General features: G+C 38.6%; 1 protein-coding gene across 1 annotated transcript in view; it reads left to right on the forward strand.

The window, feature by feature from the left end:
* Window positions 1–25199, forward strand: part of col27a1b (collagen, type XXVII, alpha 1b) — a 64744-nt gene extending 39545 nt beyond the window's left edge. The window contains exons 27-61 of the mRNA XM_026188457.2: window positions 17–70; window positions 1326–1379; window positions 4803–4856; window positions 5300–5344; window positions 6859–6903; window positions 7081–7134; window positions 7759–7812; window positions 7898–7951; window positions 9863–9916; window positions 10111–10164; window positions 13184–13291; window positions 13389–13442; window positions 13709–13816; window positions 13894–13947; window positions 14457–14510; window positions 15483–15539; window positions 15629–15682; window positions 15788–15841; window positions 15952–16005; window positions 16146–16199; window positions 16281–16388; window positions 16465–16572; window positions 17361–17468; window positions 17558–17611; window positions 19040–19102; window positions 19266–19319; window positions 19422–19457; window positions 19961–19978; window positions 20114–20149; window positions 20781–20807; window positions 20907–20972; window positions 21159–21327; window positions 21426–21535; window positions 22459–22677; window positions 23710–25199. Coding sequence (XP_026044242.2) covers window positions 17–70; window positions 1326–1379; window positions 4803–4856; window positions 5300–5344; window positions 6859–6903; window positions 7081–7134; window positions 7759–7812; window positions 7898–7951; window positions 9863–9916; window positions 10111–10164; window positions 13184–13291; window positions 13389–13442; window positions 13709–13816; window positions 13894–13947; window positions 14457–14510; window positions 15483–15539; window positions 15629–15682; window positions 15788–15841; window positions 15952–16005; window positions 16146–16199; window positions 16281–16388; window positions 16465–16572; window positions 17361–17468; window positions 17558–17611; window positions 19040–19102; window positions 19266–19319; window positions 19422–19457; window positions 19961–19978; window positions 20114–20149; window positions 20781–20807; window positions 20907–20972; window positions 21159–21327; window positions 21426–21535; window positions 22459–22677; window positions 23710–23856 — 2496 coding nt within the window. The 3' untranslated portion in view covers window positions 23857–25199. The remainder of the gene's footprint in view (window positions 1–16; window positions 71–1325; window positions 1380–4802; window positions 4857–5299; window positions 5345–6858; window positions 6904–7080; window positions 7135–7758; window positions 7813–7897; window positions 7952–9862; window positions 9917–10110; window positions 10165–13183; window positions 13292–13388; window positions 13443–13708; window positions 13817–13893; window positions 13948–14456; window positions 14511–15482; window positions 15540–15628; window positions 15683–15787; window positions 15842–15951; window positions 16006–16145; window positions 16200–16280; window positions 16389–16464; window positions 16573–17360; window positions 17469–17557; window positions 17612–19039; window positions 19103–19265; window positions 19320–19421; window positions 19458–19960; window positions 19979–20113; window positions 20150–20780; window positions 20808–20906; window positions 20973–21158; window positions 21328–21425; window positions 21536–22458; window positions 22678–23709) is intronic.
* The last annotated feature ends 29 nt before the right edge of the window (window positions 25200–25228 follow it).

Raw genomic sequence — 25228 nt, forward strand, 5'->3', positions numbered from 1 at the left:
AACGTTGTTTCATCAGGGTCACCCTGGAATACCTGGTGAGATGGGGCCACCTGGACTGCAAGGGATTCCAGTAAGTTTACCATTATTACTATCTGTATCATAGCTGTAGAGAAGGTAAACTGTCTTGGTGTGTGTGCATGTGTATGGTGTGGCTATACTAACCTATTGTGCCATCTACACTAACAGACCTTATCTAATCCATGAAAACGGTGCCTGTATGCAGTCTCAGATTGCACTTCTCACCGCACCCAACTACACTGGTGCTATGTTGCATTTCTCTTGCTTCTGTAGAGATACTTTCAATTTAGTTTTATTTATAAACTGAGATTTCCTAGAAGATGAAAAAACAAACCTTACAATATTAGAGAGAGAGAACTCCAACGATCAGACGATCTTATACGAATAAGCGCCTGGCAACAGTGGGAAGGAAAAACTCCCGTACAACAGGAAGACATCTCTGGTAGAACCAGGCTCAGGGAGGTAACAGTACTGTACTGCAACCGTTTGGGGGGTAAGGAGAAAGTGAAGATCAAAATAGAGAGTTTAGGCCTAAACACAAATTACAGGAGAGAGCAGACAAAAGCTAGTTTCATGCAGCAGTGGCATGCAAATGCATCAAGAGTAAAAAGAGGGGAGTGGAGAAAGAAATGCTCAGTGCATTATGGAAAGTCCCCCAACAGCCTGATCTGATAGCATCTTCACAAGATGGTTTAGAGTGACCTGATCTAGCACTAATTCTAAGCTTTATTGAAAATAAAGTTCTTAAGCAAAATTTTAAATGTAGGTTCCAAACTCGGAGCTGGTTCCACAGGAAAGAGGCCCAATAGCTGAAGACTCTGCCTCCTGTAGTGGCTACTTTCGGCTGCTGCCATGTCACAAAGGGTTGCCACAGAAGGTATTTCCACATGTTTGATTTGGCAGTTTTACACCGGATGCCCTTCCCGACACAACCCCAAAGGGCAGCTAAAGTTTCTGCCTCTTATTCTTTTTTTTGCGTTATTTTTTTTTATAGATTGATTTTCAAAAAGACAAAATGCTGATGGACACTTTGGGACAAACTACAAAACAAGACAACACAGAGTTGATACAGAGATTAGAAGAGATGTGTGTGGTTAAGTGTGAGAATGTGCTTTTCGGTTTAGCTTGACATCAATGTGATAGAAAGGGAGCAGAAAAAAAGTCACACAGTAATAGTTCAATATGATTATATGGTGTTGTGTTTTTTTAGCAGCCTTTGATGGTTGACAACATATCAAAAAAAGTGAGGTAGTTGCATCTAAGTCTCCATTTTCAAACTCAAAGAATATTTTTTCATACACATGCAGGGGCCTCCAGGTTCCCGGGGATCTGTTGGTATCAGAGGACCCAAAGGCAGGAGGGTAAGCAAATGGAAGCTATAGTAAACGATGATATCTCCATTATGTGACTCTTAATTACTGTCTGTTAATAAATAATACACCATAATTATGTTTGCACCCAGCAAATGAAATTAGCATCATGATCCATGTCCAGTAACCTGCTAAAAGGCACCATGGCTGCTAAACACTAGTGTCACTATTTCTGTTGAAATGCTAGCTTACACTTCTACAGTCTTACTCAGCCTCTGCCATTACTGTGACTGCTTAAAGCCCTGATTTATTGTAATTGTAATTTTACATCCCCAGTTGCAGTAACAATAGTTGTTTTTTCTTTTTTTTCCACAATAATGAGAAGATGAACTGTGTAACATTACCTCAGCTCTAATTGTCTCCAAAAGATCCAGACATAATGACGTCTCTTAAAGTACTTTTCTATAATGCAAAACCACAGATCATTTTAGAAGATAACCTCAGTGAGCCTCCATCTGTATATCTTTCTATATAGAAGATGTAGCAGCTTATCTCAGAATCTTGCTGCATCTGCAGGTTTAAATCTGTCACTGGTGCTTCATTGTTTTCCAGCTTTGCATAATATAATTAAGGAGTTATAGACTTTAATGGAAGAGTGCAAAATTTTGGACAAAATAAATAATTGATCTAATATGTCATTTTAGCCACATTTTTACCCCTCAGCCGTTAAAGGCTAATGGGGTATGGTTGTCACCCAGGTGGGCATGGTGGGCGCGTGATGTGGACACCCAAGTTTGTGAATGCAGTAACTTGAGAATAAGGTAATGTAAGATTTTGAATTTGATACCAAAGGCGTAGCTACTAAAAATCTCAGTTGAGTTTGAATCTCAGTGACCTCAACCTCAAGATCAAGGGTCAGAGGTCAAGCTTGCTGAAAAACCTTTGACTATGATAACTCGTGAATGAAGCGGTGTAGGAGTTTTAAATGGATACCATAGGTGTATCATAGTTTGAATCTGTGACCTTGACCTCTTGGTTGAGGTCAAGGGGTCAAATTTTCTGAAAATCCTGTATATGCGAATAACTTGGCTAACTTTGAAATAACTTTGAAACCGATACCTCAGGTGCATACATAGGAGGCTGAGGGCTACCACGGGTCGCTGCCAGTATTTTTGTTTTGTTTTTTCCAGGTACTCACCCACTTGGTGGAAAGACTTAATTTGTCCCTAATGATTCATCTCACATGCAAAATATATCCATATGTGACTGCTATACATTTGTGTCTGTTATAGAAATAATTTTTATAAGTACCTACACACATACAAACATTAAAGTTTTCACAAGCCTGCAGCATCCTGTGAAAACCTGCATATATATCATATCATATATCATGATTCAGTAGCTTGTAGAAAAGCTTTTAGCATCAGTAAACTGAAGTAGTCTTTTTCTATATTATTTTATCAGACTGTCAGTTTTTGAGGGACTTTTGTTACGGAAGCGTTTATGGTCTGAAAAGTTTCCTCGTCCTGTGACTATAAAATAAGTCCAAGCCATCATCCTTCCACCACCATTCTCGATAATTCGTATGAGATGTTGACACGTTGTATTTGACTTTCACCAGAAGTGACGCTGGCATTACGACCAAACATCTCCCACAAGGTCTTGTCTGACCAAAGTATATTGTTCCAAAGGTCTTGTGGATTGTTCAGATGCAACTTTGTAGACCTAAGCTGTGCTGCCATGTTCTTTTTACAGAGAAGAGGCTTTCTCTTGGCAGCTCTTCCAAATAAGCCAAAATTCTGTCTTTATGTATTGGTACTGTCGTGAACTTTAACTTTTGTTGTGCTGACTGAGGCCTGTTCAGTTTGACATGTAGGGTTTTTTTGGGTTTTTTTTGCAATTTCTATAAGAATTAGACAGTCTGAATCAGATATGAGTTTGCTGAAATGTCCACTCCTGGGAATATTGTGGCATTATGTCAACATGTGGTCACTTGCTGATCATTTAGTGAAGGGTAATTTGCAGCACCTGGTGGATACTTTCCTTCTTAATTCCTATGGAAGCAGTAAAGGTGTACTTAGTGTTTCATAGGGCTCTGAAAGAGTGCAGTGAAAACTTCCTTTTTTACATGACTGTAATAAACAGGACTTTTATATGTTTTTGTTTGCCCTTGTTATGTTGTATTTCTACAGGGTCACAGAGCTCAATGCTTTTATCCTGCCTAATTACTATAAATAGAACTAAATTTTCAGTCATCACATTAGGCATTTTAGGTATTTGCAGGTTATTCATTAAAATAATTTTCTTTCTAGTGATTTGACTGCACCATTCATTTCTTTTTTCTTTTTTTTAAGAAATAAAGAAAGACTGAGTGCGAGTGAACTTCAAACTAATGTTCCTGTCCCAGTTAAAAGGATGTGAAAAATGATTATCAGTGGAAGGATGGATGGATGCTAAATGTTTGCACTTTAGATGTTCAGTCTGAATAAATAACATAGTCAACCTTGTCTTTTGTGCTAAGTGAAAAAAATGATTGTAGGTGAAGTTAGATTAGAAATCTAATGAAATTGTATGAATCTGTTTAAAGATTTGTTGGAAACAAGTCAGAGTATCTTGAATTATGATCACTTACTCTCCTATTATGCATCAAGAAAGTGAGACGTGATTTAAAAAATTATTTAAACAGGAAACAGTTAAAATGATCCTACTGACGTGTAAATATTTCTCATTATCAGACAAAACATTATATTTAAGGAAACAGACTTTTTGAGTGAATCTATTAATCTCAATTTCAGTTTCTTATTAAATTAAATGTATATTTTACAACCTGTTTAACACAAGTTTTGAACACAAGCTGAACACAGTTACTACCTCAAAAGGTTTCTCACTCCTAACACTGCTGAGTTTCTGAACAACAGAAAGCATAATTTTATTCTGACAGCTTAATGGAAATAGCATTAAATTAGCGCTCTGTATATATTCTACTCTGTCTGTTTGCATTATTTAGGATACTTAGAAAAGGAAAAAGAACTAGAATCACACAGAATCAGTTCTTAAGTATTGACTAAACAGTTTTGTTCATTTTAAAAGCAAGTATGAATCAGCTAAAGGATTTTTAGCCTTTCCCAAGGCTTCTTCAAAATTACTTTAGTGTGAAGGCAGCACTGCTGTGCGTAGTCTTGGAAAAATGAGGACAAAGTGTTCACAGTGTGGGCACTGTGTGGAGCTAATATCCAGATGCAAACTATTTGCTAAATAGCCACAATCTTTGATGATGTCTCTCCAGTGTGGGCTAAACCATAGTATGCAATCAAACCAGAAGCACTGCCTCCCAGGCTCTGCTAAATGGGAATGACAAAAATGGAGATTAATTGCCCAAAATCATTAACTTTATTTGTTAAACAACATCCCCTTTAGGTCTGTTAAAGGCCAGTGTTTCTCAAACTATTCCTCAGCTTTTATTTCTTTGCATAGGGTCCAAGAGGTCCAGATGGCCCAGTGGGGGAGAAAGGATCTACAGGAATAAAGGTGAGCACATGGTCAAAAAAATCAAAGGTGATGCTAGTTACAAGATACGCAGAGTGTGATGTTCAGTTAACGCGCAGGGATTCATTGCTGGTCATATTATTCTGCAGCTGCCTTTGAGGAATGTTTGTCATTAGGTTTCCTGATTACGCACATCAAATATGCTCCATGAAAAACAAATGGCTCAAATTTCTGCAGAGAAAACGACAAATCATGAGAATCTTTACAAGAGACTTTGTTCTGAAGACTGTGGTTATTAACTGTTTTTAGCATCTGAAGAATCTTTAGAGGGCACTCTTGTTAAAAACAAATTTAACAACTGAGTCTTAAATCAAAGAGCATTAAAATATTGATGGTGCTGGTAGTGCTTGTCAGTGAGAAACACTTAAACTCTGGGGGATTTGAAAAAGCTCAGTTAACCGATGGTTTTTTTTTTTTCTTTGCAGGGCCCTGATGGTCCACGAGGAAAATTGGGCCTCCCTGGAGACATGGTGACGAAATTTCTTCTAACAGTAATTTTTTGCATTAGCACAAATCCTGGTTGCATTTGATCATTTAGCCTTCCAGCTTTCTCAGAAATAGCATTTCAGATAAACGGGCACTGTTGATACTGTAGAAGTTCAGTATTTAATGTTGCATGTATATGATGATCATCAGGTTTGGTTCCACTGTGATGGAAGCATTACTCCAGCTGTAATGTCCTCAGCTGGTTCACAGTGTTCTGCAGATTCTTAAATGAACAAATAATTCATTTTATTACACTTTTGTAATGTATTAACCATTATTAGTTGAGCAGTGAGCGTTGCAAAAGTTACATAAATAACCTTCCTGTCATTTTCGGGTCAAATCGCCTCAATTTACAACTTAAAACACTCAGAAATATTGTGTTTTACATCTGATTGCCTCAAGGCCTTATGGCATCCTCCACACTATGCACTTGAAAATATAAAAGTGATGACCCTGGCCCCTGACCCCCTGAATGGCCCACTGAATGACTCATTGAACTGAATTTGGTGGTGAAAAATGTCTGTTATGCTAATTTAAGAGCTGCTAAAACTGACTAGTCAATTTTGACCAGAAACGCTAAAGTAAGAGGGTGGGTGTGCACAAAACTGGAGGGATAAAAGTAAAAATACAGTAATGTAAAAATGGTCAATTAAAGGTAAACACATTTCTTCAAATATAAATCTAAAGTAACTGACAGCAAAGATCGTTTACACTTGCAGCAATTTATTTTAGTACATGCAACAACAGGTAGGTCCAGCAGTTCAGCGGTGCAAAATCACAATTTGATCTTATCGTGTTAAAAGCATTGGCACTGTGATGGGAGAAATGCATTTTTTTCTTACTGAGGCACCCCCACTCTGGTGGTAGAGACTAAGATAAGAGGAAAAGGAATTGAGGATGTGCGGTTTGGAAAATGAGAAAGGGGCCAAGTTTGGTGTGAATATATACAACAGTTGGTGAGATATGATCTCAGGTTCTGTTTAATATCAGTTGGCTGTAACAGTCTTAAAGCTCCATTAGATCATTTTTGTTCTGGGTTTGAACACAATCAGGTCTGAATTAGGTTAATTTTTTTTAAACTTATTGATACATTTCAAAATGACTGTCACTTCAATTATTTGACATGAACGCTTGGCAGTTCTTACTCTTGGCACCTCCTGGTTATTTGGCAAATACATCAGCAGTTATTAGGCATAAGAAAATAATGAAAGCAAAATGCACTCACACAAATTTGGGTCCAGATTCCATTTACCAAACTTGACTTTGATGGATAGAAACTTTACCAAGATAATTTCCTGTTTGTCAGGAAATGGTTGTGGTTCTAGTGGCTATCAGAGATTTCAATGCAAAACGTAGCTGTAACGTTAAACCTAATCGAGGATAGAGAGAAAGTGAACCAAGCCCTATCCAAATTTTAACACATGGAAACAACACAATTATATCTAACTGGCTACTCACATTTCAAAACCTATTTTTCTGTGTGTGTCATTGTCTGCAGGGAAGACTTGGTGAGCCAGGTGAATCTGGGCCTAAAGGATTTCAAGTAAGTTATTGGGGCTAACAAAGCTTTCTTTTAGGTCAGGGTTGAATTTGTTGTAAGCAATAGTAGTGGATAAGACATAGGTGTGCGTTGTTTATGTTTATCTCATGGGGGTTATAGCATTTCAAAATATTTATGAGTACCTGGAGTGTGGGTGTAACAAATGGCTATTATTTTCAGGGTATCCAAGGCCACTCTGGACCTCCAGGAGCCAAAGGACTTGCAGGAGAGCCAGTGAGTTTTAGTACTTTTTTGAAGCTTTAACAATAGCTGCTTTTGTTGGTCACATTTTTTCTCTGGTGTTCACTCCATGTGGTTTAGTTATGCAAAATCTAGCTGTTGCAGAATTTCTTAGAAGATACGTCATAAATCAGTATCTCATTGTCTACTATAACTCAGAGCTCTGTAGCAGCTACTATGCACCCTACGTGCCCCTGCATATTTAGACTGATTTTCTTCATTTTTGACCCTACTTAGGAACTTCTATCCTGTTTGAAAAAGCCTTAGACAGCCTAATCCTCTTTCTCTCATGCTTCCCAAATCTCACAAACACAAGCAGAAAAGTAGTGAGTTGGAGACAAGTTGATTTACACCATCTCCTTCCTCCTTCCCTGGCAGCCTTATTGTAGCCTCACTGTGTCTCTATGACAGCAGCCCAGTTTTTACATCTTTTAGGAGTTTTGGCTCTGTGTTGTGATGGCTGCAGATTAACTTATATTCACAAATCGAAACTTTCTGCCTATTACTTGTTTCTTTTCACCTGTTCTTTTTACTCTTTTAATGTCACTTTCAGAGGTTTGTCCAAGATTAGAAAATGCTCTTAACCTTTTTATTGAGGCTCCTGTTTTATTGCCACAGGGACCAGCAGGGCCACCAGGAACGACTGGGCCACTTGGGGAGATTGGGCCGAGTGTAAGTTGATCACACAGTCTGTGTAAAGCCTCCAACTGACTTTTACATTTGGATAGAATAATAAAGCTGTGACTGTTCCTAACAGGGGCTACCAGGGAAGACCGGAGAGAGAGGACCGCCTGGTGATCTTGGAGAGAAGGTGACGAGGATGATATGTTGTCAGAATTGCACTTTTTTTTTTATTGAATTATAATATCAAAACTGCCTTTGATGATTTAATCATGTCATTTGTGTCTCCAGAAAGGTCACATTGTTTTAGGTCTACTCTGGGATCATTGAGAAATTGTGATTTATTTGCTTTATGCTTTACAGAAATATATAGTACTGAATACATTCAGACTCATTTTCCCCAAATTATCGGTAGCATAAAATGTAAAGAAAATCAGAATACAGTACAGCAATGGTACAAGACTATTTATTATTATTATTTTAAAGCCTGTATGTATCGATCAGCAGTAATGGCACCTATGTGTCCATATTACTTGCGCTAAAGCAGCCCAATACAATCAGGGATGTCAGACGATTCCGCTCCTCTTTAAACCAGAGGATGCGGTTTCCAGGATTTCCAAAAAGAATTTCAAATCAGGCCACAGGATTTTCCTGTCTTTTTTCCATGCATAGTGAGCTCAAGCCCAGGAGGCAGCAGCAGTGTTTCTGGATCTCGTTTATATGGTTATTCTTTTGCCTAATACTTTTAATTTGCATTTGTACATGTAGAGATGAACAGGGCTCAATGGCAGCGGGTTTCAAAAGTGTTCCTGAGCCCATGCAGGGCTCTGCGCTACAAAATCATGCCTGCTTTTATTGCTGTGCCGCCTGAGAGTCTGAGGCCTTTCATTTCGGAGGCCTTTCAATTCTGGCTTGTCCCTTGCATGCATAGATTTCCATTCATTCTTTGAATATTTTAATGATACTATATATAATAGATCAATTCAGTTTTAGTTATACGGTGCCAATTCACAACAACAGTTGCTTTATATTGTATTCCAACAATATTGGAGAGAAAATCTCCACAATCAGATGGTTTAGTGAAATCAACAAACACACTAAATCAAGTTTAGTGTGTTTGTTCTATACACGCCAATTTCTTAAACACGCAAAACAGATCTCAAACTTGTAGTAAAGATAAAACTTGTATAACAAAAAATAGTTCTCCAGTTTCCACAGGGTCTCATTTTTCTTGAAAATAGTTTTGTACACAGCCAGAAAACACTGTAGATACTTTAGAAAGGAAATGTCATGTGAAATTATATGTCATATAGTCGAGGTGCAATGCTGAAGTTAAGAGGGCATCATCATAGTTGAGGGCATACCCAACTATGATGGGTAAGGCTGTGTCTGTCTGTTTAGACTTCTGCTACAGGTCATTCTGTGATGCTATGGATATATATAGCTGAGATTATTTGACCCTGTAGTGCTTCTATGACAAATGTTTTTCCATACATCATATGAGTTCAGAAGGTCTACAACAATTTTTATTTGAGAGGTATCTGTCAGACTAAACTCCACATGAAATCCGAGACTCAAGGTTTTTCATTACAATATTGCACTGTAATGGGATAGGTGTTACTCCCTTGACCCGTCAGTGGGTTTAATATTGATGCACAGGAATAACCTACTGGATTTGGACTTATCTACTAAGATAGGTATCGACCTGTGAATACAGTGTAACTGCTCAAAGTTCAAGTTTTAAAAAAGTAACATTAATTCCAAAGCTGTATGAACTGCTTTTTGTATATATGTGACTGTTGTGTTCCTGTATGCTTTTTATCCACTCAGGTTGCTGTCTTTGTCTTTGCTGCCATTGTTAATAATTTCATTACTTTTCAGCACAAAAAGTACCGGTAGTAGTTTTGTGCTGGCAGATTAAGTTAAGCTATTAGTTAGTTAAGCTTTTGTAAAAAGTCAGTTTTTACTCCCATGATTTACATCGTAGTACCCTTCATAACAGGTGGCACTGATTAAATTTATCCTGTTGATATCAAAGATTGCATGTTAGACATTTAACACATTGATGGTAGCTTAACGGTCACGCTTCACTGTTTGACAGGGTGACATTGGTCTACCTGGTAGCATCGGCGAACAAGGCTTGATTGGCGAGAGAGTGAGTTTCCCAAGTTTTCTTTCTGTGATGTCTTAATGATTATGATGTACTTGATTTATTTAGTCTGCACCAAAATCGACACAAAGTGCTAAATGTTTGAGTGTGCAATTACATCTGTTTTTGCTTCCATTTCATTACCGTCTTTGTCATCAGGAAGAAATACAACTATAATGTTTTTGTGATTTGTCTGTCAGGGTGAGCCAGGCATTGATGCGGAGGCTGGGCCAAGTGGACCTGATGGTGCCAAGGCAAGTTTTAAAATACTTTAAAAATATAAAAAAAGAGATGTGTATTAACTGTTTTTAATTGTACAGTCCCGGAGTGATTATAAAAACATTTATCAATTATTCAGCTAGTAGTTAAATAATTGTTATTAACTTCGACGCTGATTAATTTTATCCTGAAGCTGTCGGTGAACTTTGCAAACTTTCCTGTTTACGGTAGCAGCTTACTGTAATTAGAACAAGTCAAGTATTGTTTGTGAGATATTGGCCTTTGTACAATTGGAGTACATTGTGTTGATGCTCAGTGAAAACAGATAGCAAGCTATTTTAGGAGCTCTGCTGTCTGGCAGATAGTGTGACAGAAAAAAGAGGAAAAGCATAAAAAGTGTGCCTATTCAGCAAAGCCAAAATGTTGGAAGTACGGCTGATGGACCCACAAAGCGCTTTTTGCTCTGTCAACATGCTAAAATGTGAGCTGAGAACACTGAGGATTAGAAGAATCAACCTGAGATTCTTTTCAGCTTCATGCTATACAGGACTTTTTCTTCTGTTCAGCGGAGTAAACTACTTTGAGAGGTTTCTGGCCACAGTGCAGCTACCAGAAGAGATTAGCAGCTTTTGCTGTTGTTTGAGGAATGAAAGGGGAGTGAAAATCGGTGCATTGTAGTGGTTTATTGCACAAATATTATGTAAACCATCAGCAGAAAATCACAAGATTAAACTTTTAGAAACAATGTTTACCAAACTATGTAATTACGATACTTTGACATGGTATGAACCCCATTATATTTGTTTTCACTGAAATGTCTTGCAGTCTTGTCTCGTCAGAGCTACCAGCCAGTATTCTATTTGAGAAGGTGGCAAAATGTCCCTGACTTTGCCAAATAAATGCTTCTCCTGTATTAAAGTGTTATTAGCTCATTTGGCTAAAGTAACAAACTACCAGTCAGAAACTAATCAAACTTACGGACGATGATTGCTGAATGTGTCTTCACCCAAAATCGTTCTCAAGGTTCTGGTCACGCTGTACAGGCAGTAACCTGTGAATTGTGATGGATCATGGGCCGATGACTTACACATAAAAATCCTGTAACAGATAACGGAAATACTAAACAGCCTGCATTTAGATTAAAAATAAGGATCACAGCATTTGATTGTTGTTTCACCATTAGTCAGCATTAGTTCACAATTACATCTTAGAATATGAACATGGTTGTCCTGTGATAAACGAGGAGCAATATATTGGGGAGTCAGACCATACTCTGTAAGTAATTTAAATAATCTTAAAATTGATTCTAAAATGTCCTGGAACCTAATGTAAAAGGGCTAGATCAGGAGTAATGAAGGTCACTCTTCATTCCCTGCTAATAAATGTTGACTGATGACTTAATAACAAAGTGTTAATTAAGGGTAAGGGGTAGTGGGGTTGGAGATTTAAACATGTGTTGATGTTTTAGATGAAGAACATTTTTTGAATTGTTCTAATTTTATTTTTAAAGAACTTCATGATGTCAGTGCTAGTTAGCACTAATGCAGCCACTCTGGATCAACAGGGGTTGAAGATCGTGGCACGGCTAAGATTATAGTGACTATGATCATGTTGCCTTTGAAATGGTTGCTTTGAAGGCAGGGACCAGATCTGTGACTACACACAGTTAACTTAATTACATTCATAGCACAGCCAGAACCTCGTAGATTTGAAACAGTAATTGAAAAATGTCTCCAAGAATACAGCGAGTGCAACACAGTTGGTGCAAAACAATGACATAGATGCTCTGCATCCTTGATTTTATATAGAAATAGAACCAGAATAGAACCAATTAAGTCATGCAAACAACATGACATGCATGCACTGAGTTGCAGTAATTGTTCCAGGCTGCCTCAGATTGATTGCAAAATTGAAACTGTGTCTACATTTATAGACAACAATTAATGCAAACCTTTACCAATTTCTCTCAGTCTCTTTTTCCTAGTCACAAGGAGGTTGCATTTTATTTTTGCTCTGTGACTGAACCACAAAGGACCATGAAACCTGACAGAACTGTCAGCCTGACTACAGTGCTGGAAAAAAAACTGAAGTTGTTCTCATTTTCCTCTGTTAATAATGGCATAATAATAATATGCCGTGTTCTCTAAAGTCTAAGTGCGTTGGGACACCTCAGTTCAGTCTTGCATTCTAATGAGATACTCATTTGGGATAGTCTGTTTTATTTCTCGTTACTTTACATGAAGAAGGTCCACTATGCCTTTTCCTAAAAAGTACTGTCAGACAGCAAGACGGGTAGACTTTCTTAGAAGACGACATTTCGGCTGTAAAAAGTTAGACGGCCAAGAAATTGTCAGTGAAACAAATCTGTCCTCATGATAATTTCTGATGATGTAACATCATATTTACAGCCAAACTTTGCCCTACTTTCTTATGATACTTGATACTCTGGGAGCACAAACACCTTAAAGAATATGTCAAGTCAAAATGACACTTTTATTTATTTATTTATTTTTTATCTCTGAAATATTTCCAGTACGGTGCCTGTTTGGTCTAATAAATTAGTCATGCTTTTGTGTCATCCTGGCTTAACGGCTGTAGCTCTATTTACAAGCTTGGAAACTGCAGCTAGCTCAGAGTGCTGGAGTAAGACTTTTAGATACAGTTAGCTGTACCGCTTGCCTTTTCTGCGCTTAGACGTCTGTTACTGTACAGAAATGCTGAATACCATTAAAGATTTTATATATAACCTGAAGCTCTCCTCGGAATCAAACTCCTCCGGCTGGTAGATATTAACTCCTTACACTACCAGCAGGCATCTCCATCCGCTGTTGTGCAGGCCTTTCAGTGGGCAGTATCATTAATGGCTTATAAAACACTGTAACATATTTATTTTGGGCTTGTAAAATACTTTATTGGATATAAATAATGATACTTTGTTCAAATATATGAAGCTATGAATGTTTGTAATTATTGTTACAGTAATCCAGTTTATTCTCACTCAACTGTTAGATCATGGTTTTCTTCTTTTTATTTGACTCGTTCCACTCTTCCCAGGGTGAAAAGGGGGATGCTGGTCCTGAGGGCACCACAGGAGACAGGGGTGAATTTGGCCTGAAAGGAAAGGAAGGACCCCCTGGGCCTCCTGGGCTTGTGGGCGTGAGGGTGAGTGTTTTGGTAGCCAGCTCCAAATTTCATTCAGTTCCAATAAAAAGACAGCTCTTTTGGTCCACTAGAACCCTGTTTGATTTTCTGTTATCAGGGTCAGGAGGGTAAACCGGGCAAAATTGGGGAAAGAGGAAGGCCAGGAGAAAAGGTTTGTCAGTTCACTTGCTTGAAGCTAAATACAGCTTTCAATCTTGGATGTCTGTCAATTTACTCTCTTGCACTGGGAGTTAAAACGTTCTCTGCTGTAGTAGTAAACAAACAGAAAGGTCTGTAACCTCAATAAGCACAACACTGAAGGTGCTTGTCAAGTAGAGTTTTAGCATTAGATGTTTGATTTTGACAAACTAACTGCACAACTACTTAGGGCTATTTGTATGCTCAGTGAATAGCTGCTCATTGATGGCCTTTCTCCAGGGGAGCAAAGGTCAACAAGGTCATCTGGGTGAGACTGGGCCAGCCGGTGTGCCGGGAGAGCTAGGATTTTTTGGGCAGAAGGGAGCAAGAGGAACCATCGGACCAGTGGTAAATTCTTTACAGTAGGACTAAAAGACTTCATTAGTGTGTTTGTATATATGGGCTAAATATATATATTTCCCTAGGGTGCTCCAGGGAGAATGGGCCAACAAGGAGACCCGGGCATATCAGGTTACCAGGTAAGCCTTTGTTTAATACAAGCATCTAATTGTGGGGTGTTATGAAAAATGAGAGACCCGAGGGGAATATTCAAACAGCCAGGTTTTCATCTTCAGGCTCTGTACAGACTCACATAAAAAGGGATGTTTTTTCACGGGTCATTGCGATGATTCTTGCGTACAAAACGATCCCTATGAGTGGCACCTACTCCAGTCAGAGAATATATGAGACGACGATCTATAAAAAATATAACAGTAAAATGCAACACTATTACTGCATATAAGACGGAATAATATCATTAACCTGGGGATTCATCTTATCAAGTAGTAAAATAAACATTTTCATTCAAGTTAATTATTTTATGACTGTATGCACGCTATTGAAGTAAAGGCCAGTGACACTATTGGATGCAGTCGGATGTTTTTTCTGCTCTTCTTCTGTCTTACAAACACGTCACACTGTGAAGCTTAAGCTCAGAGCTTGCTGTTCTGAAATGAGGTTGGGTCATAATCGTATTTTCTTGTCATAGGGTCACGCTGGACCACCAGGCCCACTGGGACCACCTGGGCCAAAAGGTGAAAAGGTACATTCCCAGTCTTATTTACTGCCTCTAATAGGCAGTTGCTCTTTGTGTCTAATGAGCTCTTCCTAACAATGTATGTAGCACATTGTCTTTGAGTGCATGGTTAGGAGTGTTTTTTGGGGATACACTTGAACTTCAGTTGTGTCTCTAATTAGTGCTTCCTGTGTCTATCTTGTTGTCCTTGCAATATCCCCAAAGTCATCTCTAATTTGATCAGTGATATGAACTAGGACACACCCAATTAACTCAGTGTATCAAGTGTATATAATTAGCCAAGCACCTGGACTCTTCTGCACATGATTTTGGCGAGATTAGCCACATAATTTGTGTTTATTTGACAGGAGCAGCATAGAATGTAACTCACTGCACCACAGTTTTAGTGAGATGCTAATTTGCAATTTTTTTAGTCCCTTGGCAGAAGCCATCTGGATGTGGATATTTGTCATTTTCCCTTTGCCAATATCCTAGATATGATGGCTATGCTTGTGCTCTAATTAAATCAATATCATCCAATCACATGGATGATTGCAAAATTTATGACTGTCAATAAAAAATAGTGCAGATAAATACAGATCTGTCACAGTTCTGTTTTTATCATTTTTGCTACAGTACATTTTCGTTCATTTACTTGGCCCCTGCTCAGCCCTAATTATACTTCAGCTTTTTATTTTCCTTTCTGGGCTCTTCAATTATTTATTTCACTTGATACATGCACAGCACATACCTATTAAAATTATACACATATCTGTGGCTATTGTTTAATGAATCTCATAAAGACCCTGGAACAAATATTGGCTCCATTTATGTAAAATGAAATCATTGTGGGTAATAGTGCATGTAATGATTTGCCATCCATATAAAGAGAGCAAGCCATGTGTTTCAAACAAAGCATGCATTGATTTTGCAAAGACTGCTGGATTTAAGGGAAAATCTACTGATTGCAGTTGTTTTTTTTCTATGTTGCTCAATTAGGGTGAACAGGGGGATGACAGCAAATTAGAAGGTCTCCCAGGTCCTGAAGGTGACAGAGTGAGTTTCCGAGATTTAGCAGTTTTTCAAGTGCTGGTTCTCTGTGTGCTCTTCCTGATTGTTTATTATGTTTTCCAATCTTAATCCAGGGCCGTCCTGGAGACAGAGGAGAGAGAGGAGAACCAGGTGACCCAGGGCAGACTGTAAGTAAAGTTTTAAAAAAAAGTGATATGCTCCTCTTTTTACATTATTTTTGGTGCAAACGGGGTTAAAATCAGCATTGAAATGAAGAAAATAAACATTTTCAGGGTCAAATAGGTTTTGATGGAGCAAGAGGGGATCCTGGTGCCCCTGGCCTTCCTGTAAGTATACTTTTTCTTGTAAACTGTAAAACTCAGTTGTATGAATATTGTGTAAAATTGTCCATAAAAAAAACTGCAATCTTTAAATCAAACACTAATAATCATTTCAGGGGAAACCTGGACCAAAGGGACAACCAGGACTGAAAGGATCCAAAGGTGACCAAGTAAGGACATAAATAGTTGCAAGATTTTACATTTATGAGTAACTTAATCACCTCTTCCAATATTACTGGGATATTATTATTACTGTATTTTCTTTTATGTACCCATGTCTGAACCTTGACATGAATTCTTTGTGTTTCAGGGTCAGAAAGGAAAATCAGGGGCAAGAGGTGCATCTGGTACCAAAGGGCCACCAGTGAGTTGGACAAACTCCTTGTCTGCTTATATAATGAAACCTTAACTTAAACATTAACATAAAGTTTTCTGATCGTCCAAGGGTCCCGAGGGCTCCACTGGTCCACGTGGGGTTGTTGGGAGGGAGGGACTTGAGGGTCCACCTGGTATGGATGGCCAGCCTGGCATAGATGGAAGTAAAGGCGTTAAGGTGAAGACACTGTCAGTGGTGCCTGTTTCATTGAATGAAAAGAAAATATTGCTCATTGATTGCCTCCTGTATTTAGGGGGAGCAAGGAGAAGATGGAAACGTGGGCTTTCCTGGAAAACCTGGGCAGCAGGGTGAAAAGGGTGTAACAGGGCTTCCTGGAAATCAAGGATCCTTTGGTCCAAAGGTGATGATGATGAAATGATGCTTGACAGCTTGCCTGGCTTTGATCATATTCATAAGGAACATGTTAACAGCATAAGAATCTTTATAGACTGCAGTGCAGGCAAAATTGTTGCTGATATTACTCGTAATTGCCAGAAAGCTTTTAATCTGCTATAAATGCCTCCCTCAGCAACATAATGCTGCCTTTATATGTGGAGCCTTATGTAATTTCAAAGGCTGAATGCTGCATAAAGTCTTTATACTGTTTCTCAGAAGACCTACTATCCATTGCAATAATGTCGGGAAGTTTGTGTTGGAAAGTATCAATGAATTGCCACAGTTTTTGTTTGCATGTCCTTGCAAATATTATATAAGATGCAAATATGCAAGACAAACAGAGAGGCTGTATTTATGAGATCTGAAGCATTGGACAGTTTTCACCTCGCTGCCCCACTCAGGGCATCAAGTTGCATTCTAATTTTGTTATATGTGATGATCTAAACATAAACATGCCAAGTTTTGATGAACTGTAGCTTGGTTCTTCTGCATCTAAATCTAAACCGATTTAAGGGGCACCCAAACGAGAAAGCAACAGGCCAGCACAACTGTATTTTAGGTTAAGTTTTGCTACTGATACTTGCTACATGATTAGGGACCACACTAAATGCAATTAGCAGTGCCTTATCACAGAAAACATGAAGTAGGTGCTCGCTGAACTATAGTGACTTCTGTATTTTTGTTAAAGTATCTATATAGAGGTTATGGCATGGATGTAAAAACGATTCTCGTGTGATTGCATTTCTTCTATAGGGCGAGAAGGGGCTCCCAGGACAAATTGGTCCAGCAGGGAAGAGAGGATCCATTGGCGGGATGGGATTACCAGGAAAACAAGGAGATCAGGGAGTTAAAGGGCAACTGGTGAGGGCTGACAACTCAAATTCCTTTATAGGACAGCATTCTTTTGCTAGGCAATATATCCATACTTTCCCTTCCTTCTTTTTTATTAGGGGAATACTGGTGAACAAGGATTTCCGGGGGTGTTTGGTCTCTTTGGACCAAAGGTAAGCTTCTACGCATTCTCCATTTAGAAGTGATGACCTCAGGCCAACATTTTTAGACTGAATAAAGTTTTTAACCTTTAGAATAGGCTTATTAAAGTAATTTGTGGGTTTAAGTCACCTTAAGGCTGAAAAACTTTTTTAGTCTTAAGTTGTCGAGAGCTGCATAATATTATATGATTTTTGGAAATATTAGACATGAAAGCTGTTTGGTATTACTGTAACATGCCTCAGGATGACATCTGCTACACCATAAGTTTTACTTACAGCATTGCTGAAGTATATATCATTACAAGCTGAAGAAACAGAATAGGCTTTATTGGAGTCTGAGTCTTTAATTTAAAACCCTGAGAGTGATGTTGGATATTTTCCTGCAGTGGGGAGTTGAACAGGAGTGTCGAGCGCATGAGCTTTGTGCCGGTGCTCGGTAGAGTTTATAATGGTCGTTCTTACTCAGAAGAAATGGGCAAGAATAGTTAAAGCATGACAAGTTCTGGAGTGATGTTACGTTTGTAATGTCAACAATATTGATAACTGTAATAAGTGTAAAATGTAGTGTTTTTGTAATGGCACTTTTTATGGTCAGGGCTTCTGTAAAACACTGTGCTTCAAACCATTTACTCCTTTTTTATATACATATTTAAAAGGAAAACTGTCAGCGCATGTGCTGTTCACCTGTTGGATAAATGTTTGAAATAGCACATCTGTAAAAGCACCTCCATGTTTGTGAAACCAAACTTTAGATTTATAAGAATATTCTGCGCTGCTGTGTTCTGTGCTTGTAAACCGCTTAGCTTTAGATTCCAGACTGCTCGTTTAAAAAAGTAATTTTTAACAACTTACATACTTGAAGAATAACTGTTTATTAATTTAAAAAGCTGCCTAATTGATGTAGTGTTTGTTTGTACTCTTACCTCTGCAAAAAAAGAGATGCTAACACCTTGAAGCTAAGTTGCTTTTTACACAATCTAAGGTAAATCCACACAAAATTTCTAAAGCAACTTTTTAAACCTGATATTAAAAACATCGTTTTGCTTGTTTGAGAAAATAATCTGCTGATCTGTATAGTGCGGTAAAACATTATTTTACTGTATTAATATTATAAAATGATTATTATAATAGTAGATGTATAAATTTAATGCACATGGGGCTTTGACACAGACACAATCTTAGACCTGCTTCTTAATGAATTGCAGCTAGAGACATTTCTTCAGCAGCTTTAATGGTGATGGAGGACAGTTTAAAACTGGCATATAGCTGTTTAAACATATCAACATCAGACAATATCATGAGAATCAGGGTTTCCCATCATCCAGTTTCCCACATGTAGCACACAGCTTTGGATGTGTTCTCACTACTTTAAATAGCATGTTTGGTTTAGACAAAGAAATACAAATACTATTGTCTTTTTTTTCTTGGGCTTGTTTCTAGGGACCTCCAGGAGACACTGGCCCAGCAGGAATACAGGGACCAAAAGGACCACGTGGTTTGATGGTAAGATGAAGATTAACGGTAGTTTGGCAACTTGGTGCAGTATTTCAGCCAATTTCTGTGCACTGAACTCTCACAAACTGCACACTTGGCATGAAAATTAAGTACCGCTTCATCAGATGCTACATCATCCGTCCTCAGTCACTTACATGCTTCTGCTTTCCAGGGTATGGAGGGTGCTTTGGGCCCCGTTGGCATCATTGGCCCCAGCGGTCATCCTGTATGTACCTCGTATGTCATCCCATGTGCCAAGCTTTATGTGACTTCTCCCTGGTTTTTTGGCAATGATGGAGTGATCCTTTGTCTTGTTTCTCTCCATCAGGGACCCCAGGGTGACAAAGGAAGTCGAGGGGAGACGGTGCGTGGCGCTGTTTTGATGAATCCTTTTCTGTCTTTACTGTGAGCACAGAATAGGATACTTAGTATGGAGACAGCACACCGCTCAGCCTCCTTTGCCCTCAGGACTTTTCATTTCCTATTGTGTTCCACTGTTTGTTGTTACACTCACAGTGACACTTAGCTGCTGTGGAAATCCTGTCAGGGTGATAAATGTTGGCTGCTTGCTCCTCTCAAGCTTTTTAAGAGGTTTGTTGAGTGCTCATACACAGGGATAATTCGCAACCTCACTCTTAAAACGCCAACAACATTCATGTATGGGTTTGCTGTGTGGAAATAGGATTTGCTGTGTGGAAATAAGATTTCTGAGTGTAGGCTTGCAAAGAAGCAAGAGGGCAATTCAAAATACAGTAGATAAAGACTGTCTGTTGAATTGGTAGCACTAAGATGCCATTACACTGTACAAGATAATATAAAGTCGTCTCTGCACTTATATTGATTGTATTGCTTTCATCTCTCTAACAGGGGACGCAGGGACCTAGAGTGAGTAATTAATCATATCTGTAGCTTTTACATTACTTTTTTAAAGCATGAAAAGAAATAAATGACCTTAATCACTTTTTATAAAAGCCAAGTTATAAATATTTTGAAGCCTAATGTGTGAATGGAACTTTTTAGGGATCTCCTGGTCCTCGTGGACCACCTGGACCAACCGTGAGTTCTTCTTTTTCTAAGGCAGATTTCTGTTTCAGACAATCTGGGGTTGATTTTGATGTTTCATGCGTGTGGGGGGAAATGCCAGGGAAAATTATGTTTAGTTGAAATGGATGACTTGTATTTTCCAGAAAATATAAATAAATTAATTGATCTCTGGCAAAGACAGGATGATTTAGTGGGAGAACAGACTGAGACACGCTGAGAGTAAAAAGTAGGAAAACGTGGGATTCCCTTTAAGTCTGCTGGAAAATAATTTGAAGAGTAAAAAGTCATTTGTACATGTACACTTTAAACTATAAACATACGGTGCTATTTACAGGATAATCTAACTAGTTACACCTGCTTTTCCCCCCACTGTGATCTAATACAAATAGCTTTTGGCTAGCAGCTTTTCTTTTCTGCATTTGATACGCTTTATTTCCTGCTTTTTCATGCCTCATTTCCTCTGCATTCATGATTGTGTCTTATCTGCACGTTGGGAGAAAATTAAACACCACCACCGACAGGGTAGATCAGGATTTACAGAACTGTTTCATGAACACAAATGCACTAAACGGCTGTTGTTACATAAATGCAGATAAGACAAAATAAGTTGTAATATAACAGGTTTTTTTCTGTTGTTTTCTAGGGGCGTCCCAGTTCTGCCCTTTCACTTGTAAGTGTGTTTCACCTGTTTTGTTAAACTGGATTTTTCTGGGATTAATCACATAATGCAAGTTACCTTCATGCCTTGCTACTTTTTTTTTTCTGGCAGAGAAATGAAGCCCTCGGTGCTGCTTTTCAAGTCATTATTGATTCTCATGCTGCACTGAGACAAGAGGTTTGTATTGATGGAAACTATGCAGCTAAAGTTAATTGGGTCACTGCAGCAGTACAGAATATAGTCATGACTATCACAGTTTTCAAGAATAGCTACAAATAAACCAACAGTTAACAATGAAATGAAGTTTCATGTACTTAAAGACAAATTTCAAAACCTCAAGTGATTTATTTATGTGCAAATTAGAATTATCCGAGCATGGACCTGCCCATGTTAGACCAGGGCAATGAGATATTTAAGATGCTGCAGCATCTCAGCACTCTGATCCAGAGTCTTAAGAACCCGCTGGGAACCCGCGACAATCCTGCCCGAATCTGCAGAGATCTCTACAACTGTGAGCAGAAGATGTATGACGGTGAGGAAATATTTAAACAGGACCATCATTTCTGCGCACATATGGTCTCTGTTTATGTAGTTAAGGGTTGTTCTCCCATCCTTCCTTCATGTTGAAAGGCACTTACTGGATTGATCCAAACCTCGGATGCGTAGCTGACATGATTGAGGTGACTTGCAACTTCACTGGTGGAGGACAAACTTGCCTGAAGCCTCTCACAGTTTCCAAGGTTAGGTTATCTATTTGTATCCATTTGCCTCAGCTAGATACAATATCCTGTAAAATGTAAATACATGTCACTTAGATACAGACAAGATTGCTTTGAATACTATGCAGACGGTGGGTAAATATCAAATCCACTTGTGTCCTTGTGGAAAATGTTTTCCTCGTGTTGGCTTCAGAAAGATTTCTGAAAAAGTAGAGAGGCTTGGGGTTTAAGATGGGCCATGTGTGTGCATAATGACACTCGTGCAATAAATAAAGGAGCACAGCTGTTCAATTTCTGGCTCTGCACAATAAACTCTAGGACTATTTGGAAAGATCACAGTCGTAGTGAATCTTAAGGCATCACATTTGGTCTTCAGACTTGGCCAAGTCATCATCAAACACACACTGAGTTGGCAAGTAAATCCTCAGACTCTGAAAATACCCTTTATCCACTGATTCTTTTGTCATTTCAGCTTGAAGATATTGCAACAAAACACCGAATGGCACACAATAACACAAATATGGACTGATCTATTTCCTTGGTAAACTGTGAATATAATAACAGGGTTAGATAGTCATAATTAAGGTACAATCTGTGATCCAGATGTACCTCATTCAGATTCATAGCAGAGCTGCAGTCTGTTATCAACATCCAAACAGATTGTGCTCAAGTCTGTCCATTAGAAAGACTAACAATTGGTTATTTTTAATTGTAAATTAACAATTGTTAGGGGTTGCTATCATTTATCTTAGTTTAACTGCTTTTCTGAACGTACTATAGTACATTTACTTCAAAAATCATGGTCAAAAAGAGTAAATGATGTAAGATGAAGCCAATACACTCAGTATACAGCAAATTAGTTTGTCATAACACCACGTCGTCCAGATTCTGAACTTGACCTTTTCACATTTAAATGCATTGAGAAAAATCTACTTACTTTATAGTTGGACACCGGGGTCGGTCGCATCCAGATGAACTTCATCCACCTTTTGAGCACTGAGGCTGTGCAGCACATCATCATTCACTGCCTCAACATGTCTGTGTGGGCAGCAGGGCCTTCGCTGCAACGTTCATCCACAGCTGTAAGCTTCAAGGCCTGGACAGGGGAGAGGATTGGAGCAGGAGACCTCCTGCAGCCGCTCATACCCAGAGATGACTGCTGGGTATGCGTCATTACCGTTATGGCACTGAAGTCAATGCAATACTCAGTACTTTGGTCTTAATTGTATTATTAATGTATGTTGGGGTTTTTTGTACAAAGCAAAAAATGTTTTTTTTTTTCCTTTTAGGGCAGCGGTCCCCAACCTTTTTTGCACCACGGACCGGTTTATGTCCGACAATATTGTCACGGACCGGCCTTTAAGGTGTCGCGGATAAATACAACAAAATAAAACCAGCACCGGTACCAAAAAAAGAAGATTCATTCATAAGACAGGAAAAGACCCAGGGAAACCGAGTTAATGATAAAAACACAAAAAAAAATAACGTTGAAAACCATAAATTTCACACCCGAGCCTCAACTCTTGCGGTCCGGTTCCAAATGACTCACAGATCGGTACCGGTCCGTGGGCTGGAGGTTGGGGACCGCTGTTATAGAGCATCACGTGCTTTAAAGACTTTATGACAAGTTCCTCTAAAAACATAACTTAATGTTTTAACAGCCAGTTGGCTGTTTCATCAGTTATACAGAGATACTGGTTAACCAAGTTTTTTGTTTAGTTTTTTTCTTTAAGCCTTCATGCTTCACAAAGCTAATCACCTTCTCACCCCAGCTCCATTCTTCAATATTCAACCTAATATTTTGTGGGTTAATGCAGTTTGGTTTGATGTGCTCAAAAAAAGGAATGCAGCATTAGCCTTCTTTCCATAAATCCTGTCCCGGTTACTTTGGATAATCCACAAAACTCTTTGTCAGTAGTTTCTGGAAGGAGCATTTCTTTGGTAGAAAGTCATTCCAATTAAAATTATTCCCAGTGACGTCTGAGGATTATCGAGAATAGACTGCTTTTTCAGTGAGGGGCCCAGTTAAATTCCATTTACCTCTTTTTGCACTGGTTTTGAAGACAGTGATGGATATCTGAAAATGAGCTGATAAAATTGTGTCAATATAGAAATGACGCCAGGCGACGGAGAACTGATTCTTTCATGCAATTTTGTGATTATATCCCATAACACTATGCAAATCTGGCTTTCAGATCAAGGATGGGCGCTGGCATCAGACGCATTTTATCTTCCAGAGCCAGGATCCAAACTTACTCCCCATAGTGGATGTGCACAACCTCCCAACTGCAGAGCCCGGGGCACACTATCACCTAGAGGTTGGACCTGTGTGCTTCTTATAAATGACTGTGGCACGCTCCTAAAAGCAGTGACTTCATGGAAGATTTTGGATTAGGGAGAACAGCACTTCAGTGATTTGCAAAAAAAAAAAAACCACAAAAAAACCAACCTCCCATTTTTTTTCTCCCCAAAATATGCTTGGACTGCAGAAACAGGAGGGGCGCCAGATAAAGAAGGCCCGTTGGAATCGCAGAGATAAGACTTCTGGCACTAATCAGCATATGCAACACAATAAGCTCCTTTTGTTAGAGACTTGTTTGTGTGACACAAGACCTGGATGCCCCTTTTGGAAGGAAGTATTATGAACGTCTCATTTCTGTCATCTCTCAGACCACGGTGTATCATAGTTTCTTCACGGTCTGACTTGTATGGAAATACAGAACAGTTCAAATTCAGTTACTCCTTCTTTCAACGTTTAAGTATTATTTAAACATGTATATGTACTGTATATTGTAAGATAAAGTGCAATAGTTATTGTTACACAGCCTTTAAGGATACACCGTGTCAATGTCATATCACTCATTCAGGTATAGTGTGCTTCAAGCACACACACACAGTCTCCAGGTAAGTCTTTTTGAGCCTCTATTAACTGTCCAGTGCTACGAGACACCACATTTATGCGGATATCTTCACACAAATAACTGCTGTGGGGTGCCTTAAATGTCAAGGTGGAGCAAAGATTTCTCGTGTGAACTGAAAAAAAAAGTGTCAAGATGCTACCTCGTTCTGTTCCTCCCATCCCGCAGCAAAACAAGTCGTTGCCTGATATGATCTGGGATGACACAGAGGTGACACCTGGTGCTGCCGCAGTCGACACGCGTATGATAAACTCTTGTCAGCAAAGCTAGGTCTGTGCTTTTAAAGGGAAGACTGTTACGTATACATACAGGCCAAATTTCTTAAATTATATTTTCAAGGTATTACCGTTTTCAATATTCTTTGTATGATTCTGACAAAATAATTTAAGTTTGTCAAAATGTAAATGTATAGCTATGCAACATTTATTATCAGTGGATTCTATTTAAAGATTATTTAAAATCTTCAAACTAGGCACCGTTTTAGGATTGTATTTTATTTTTTTGTCATTCGGAGGTTTAAAGGTTCTTACTGAAATATGCAATAATGATAACGACTCAGAGGATATTTTTTTTGTTTTTACACTATACAACTCTTAACTACCATGGTACACAAGCTAACATTGTTTTGGTCTGCACAGACGTTTAAGTCTAACGCCTCGATAGGTAATTCGATAAAAAGTCTGAAAGCTTTGTTGATAAGTAGCTTTCCGAGTTTTTCTTCAAAGGAAAATTTTCAAACGCAACAAAATAAATGCATTTAAACTGCCTGTTTGTGACACTTTACTTTCCTTTTGTT

This window comes from Astatotilapia calliptera, chromosome 12, assembly GCF_964374335.1.
Source record: "Astatotilapia calliptera chromosome 12, fAstCal68.1, whole genome shotgun sequence".
NCBI classification, from domain to species: Eukaryota; Metazoa; Chordata; class Actinopteri; order Cichliformes; family Cichlidae; genus Astatotilapia; species Astatotilapia calliptera.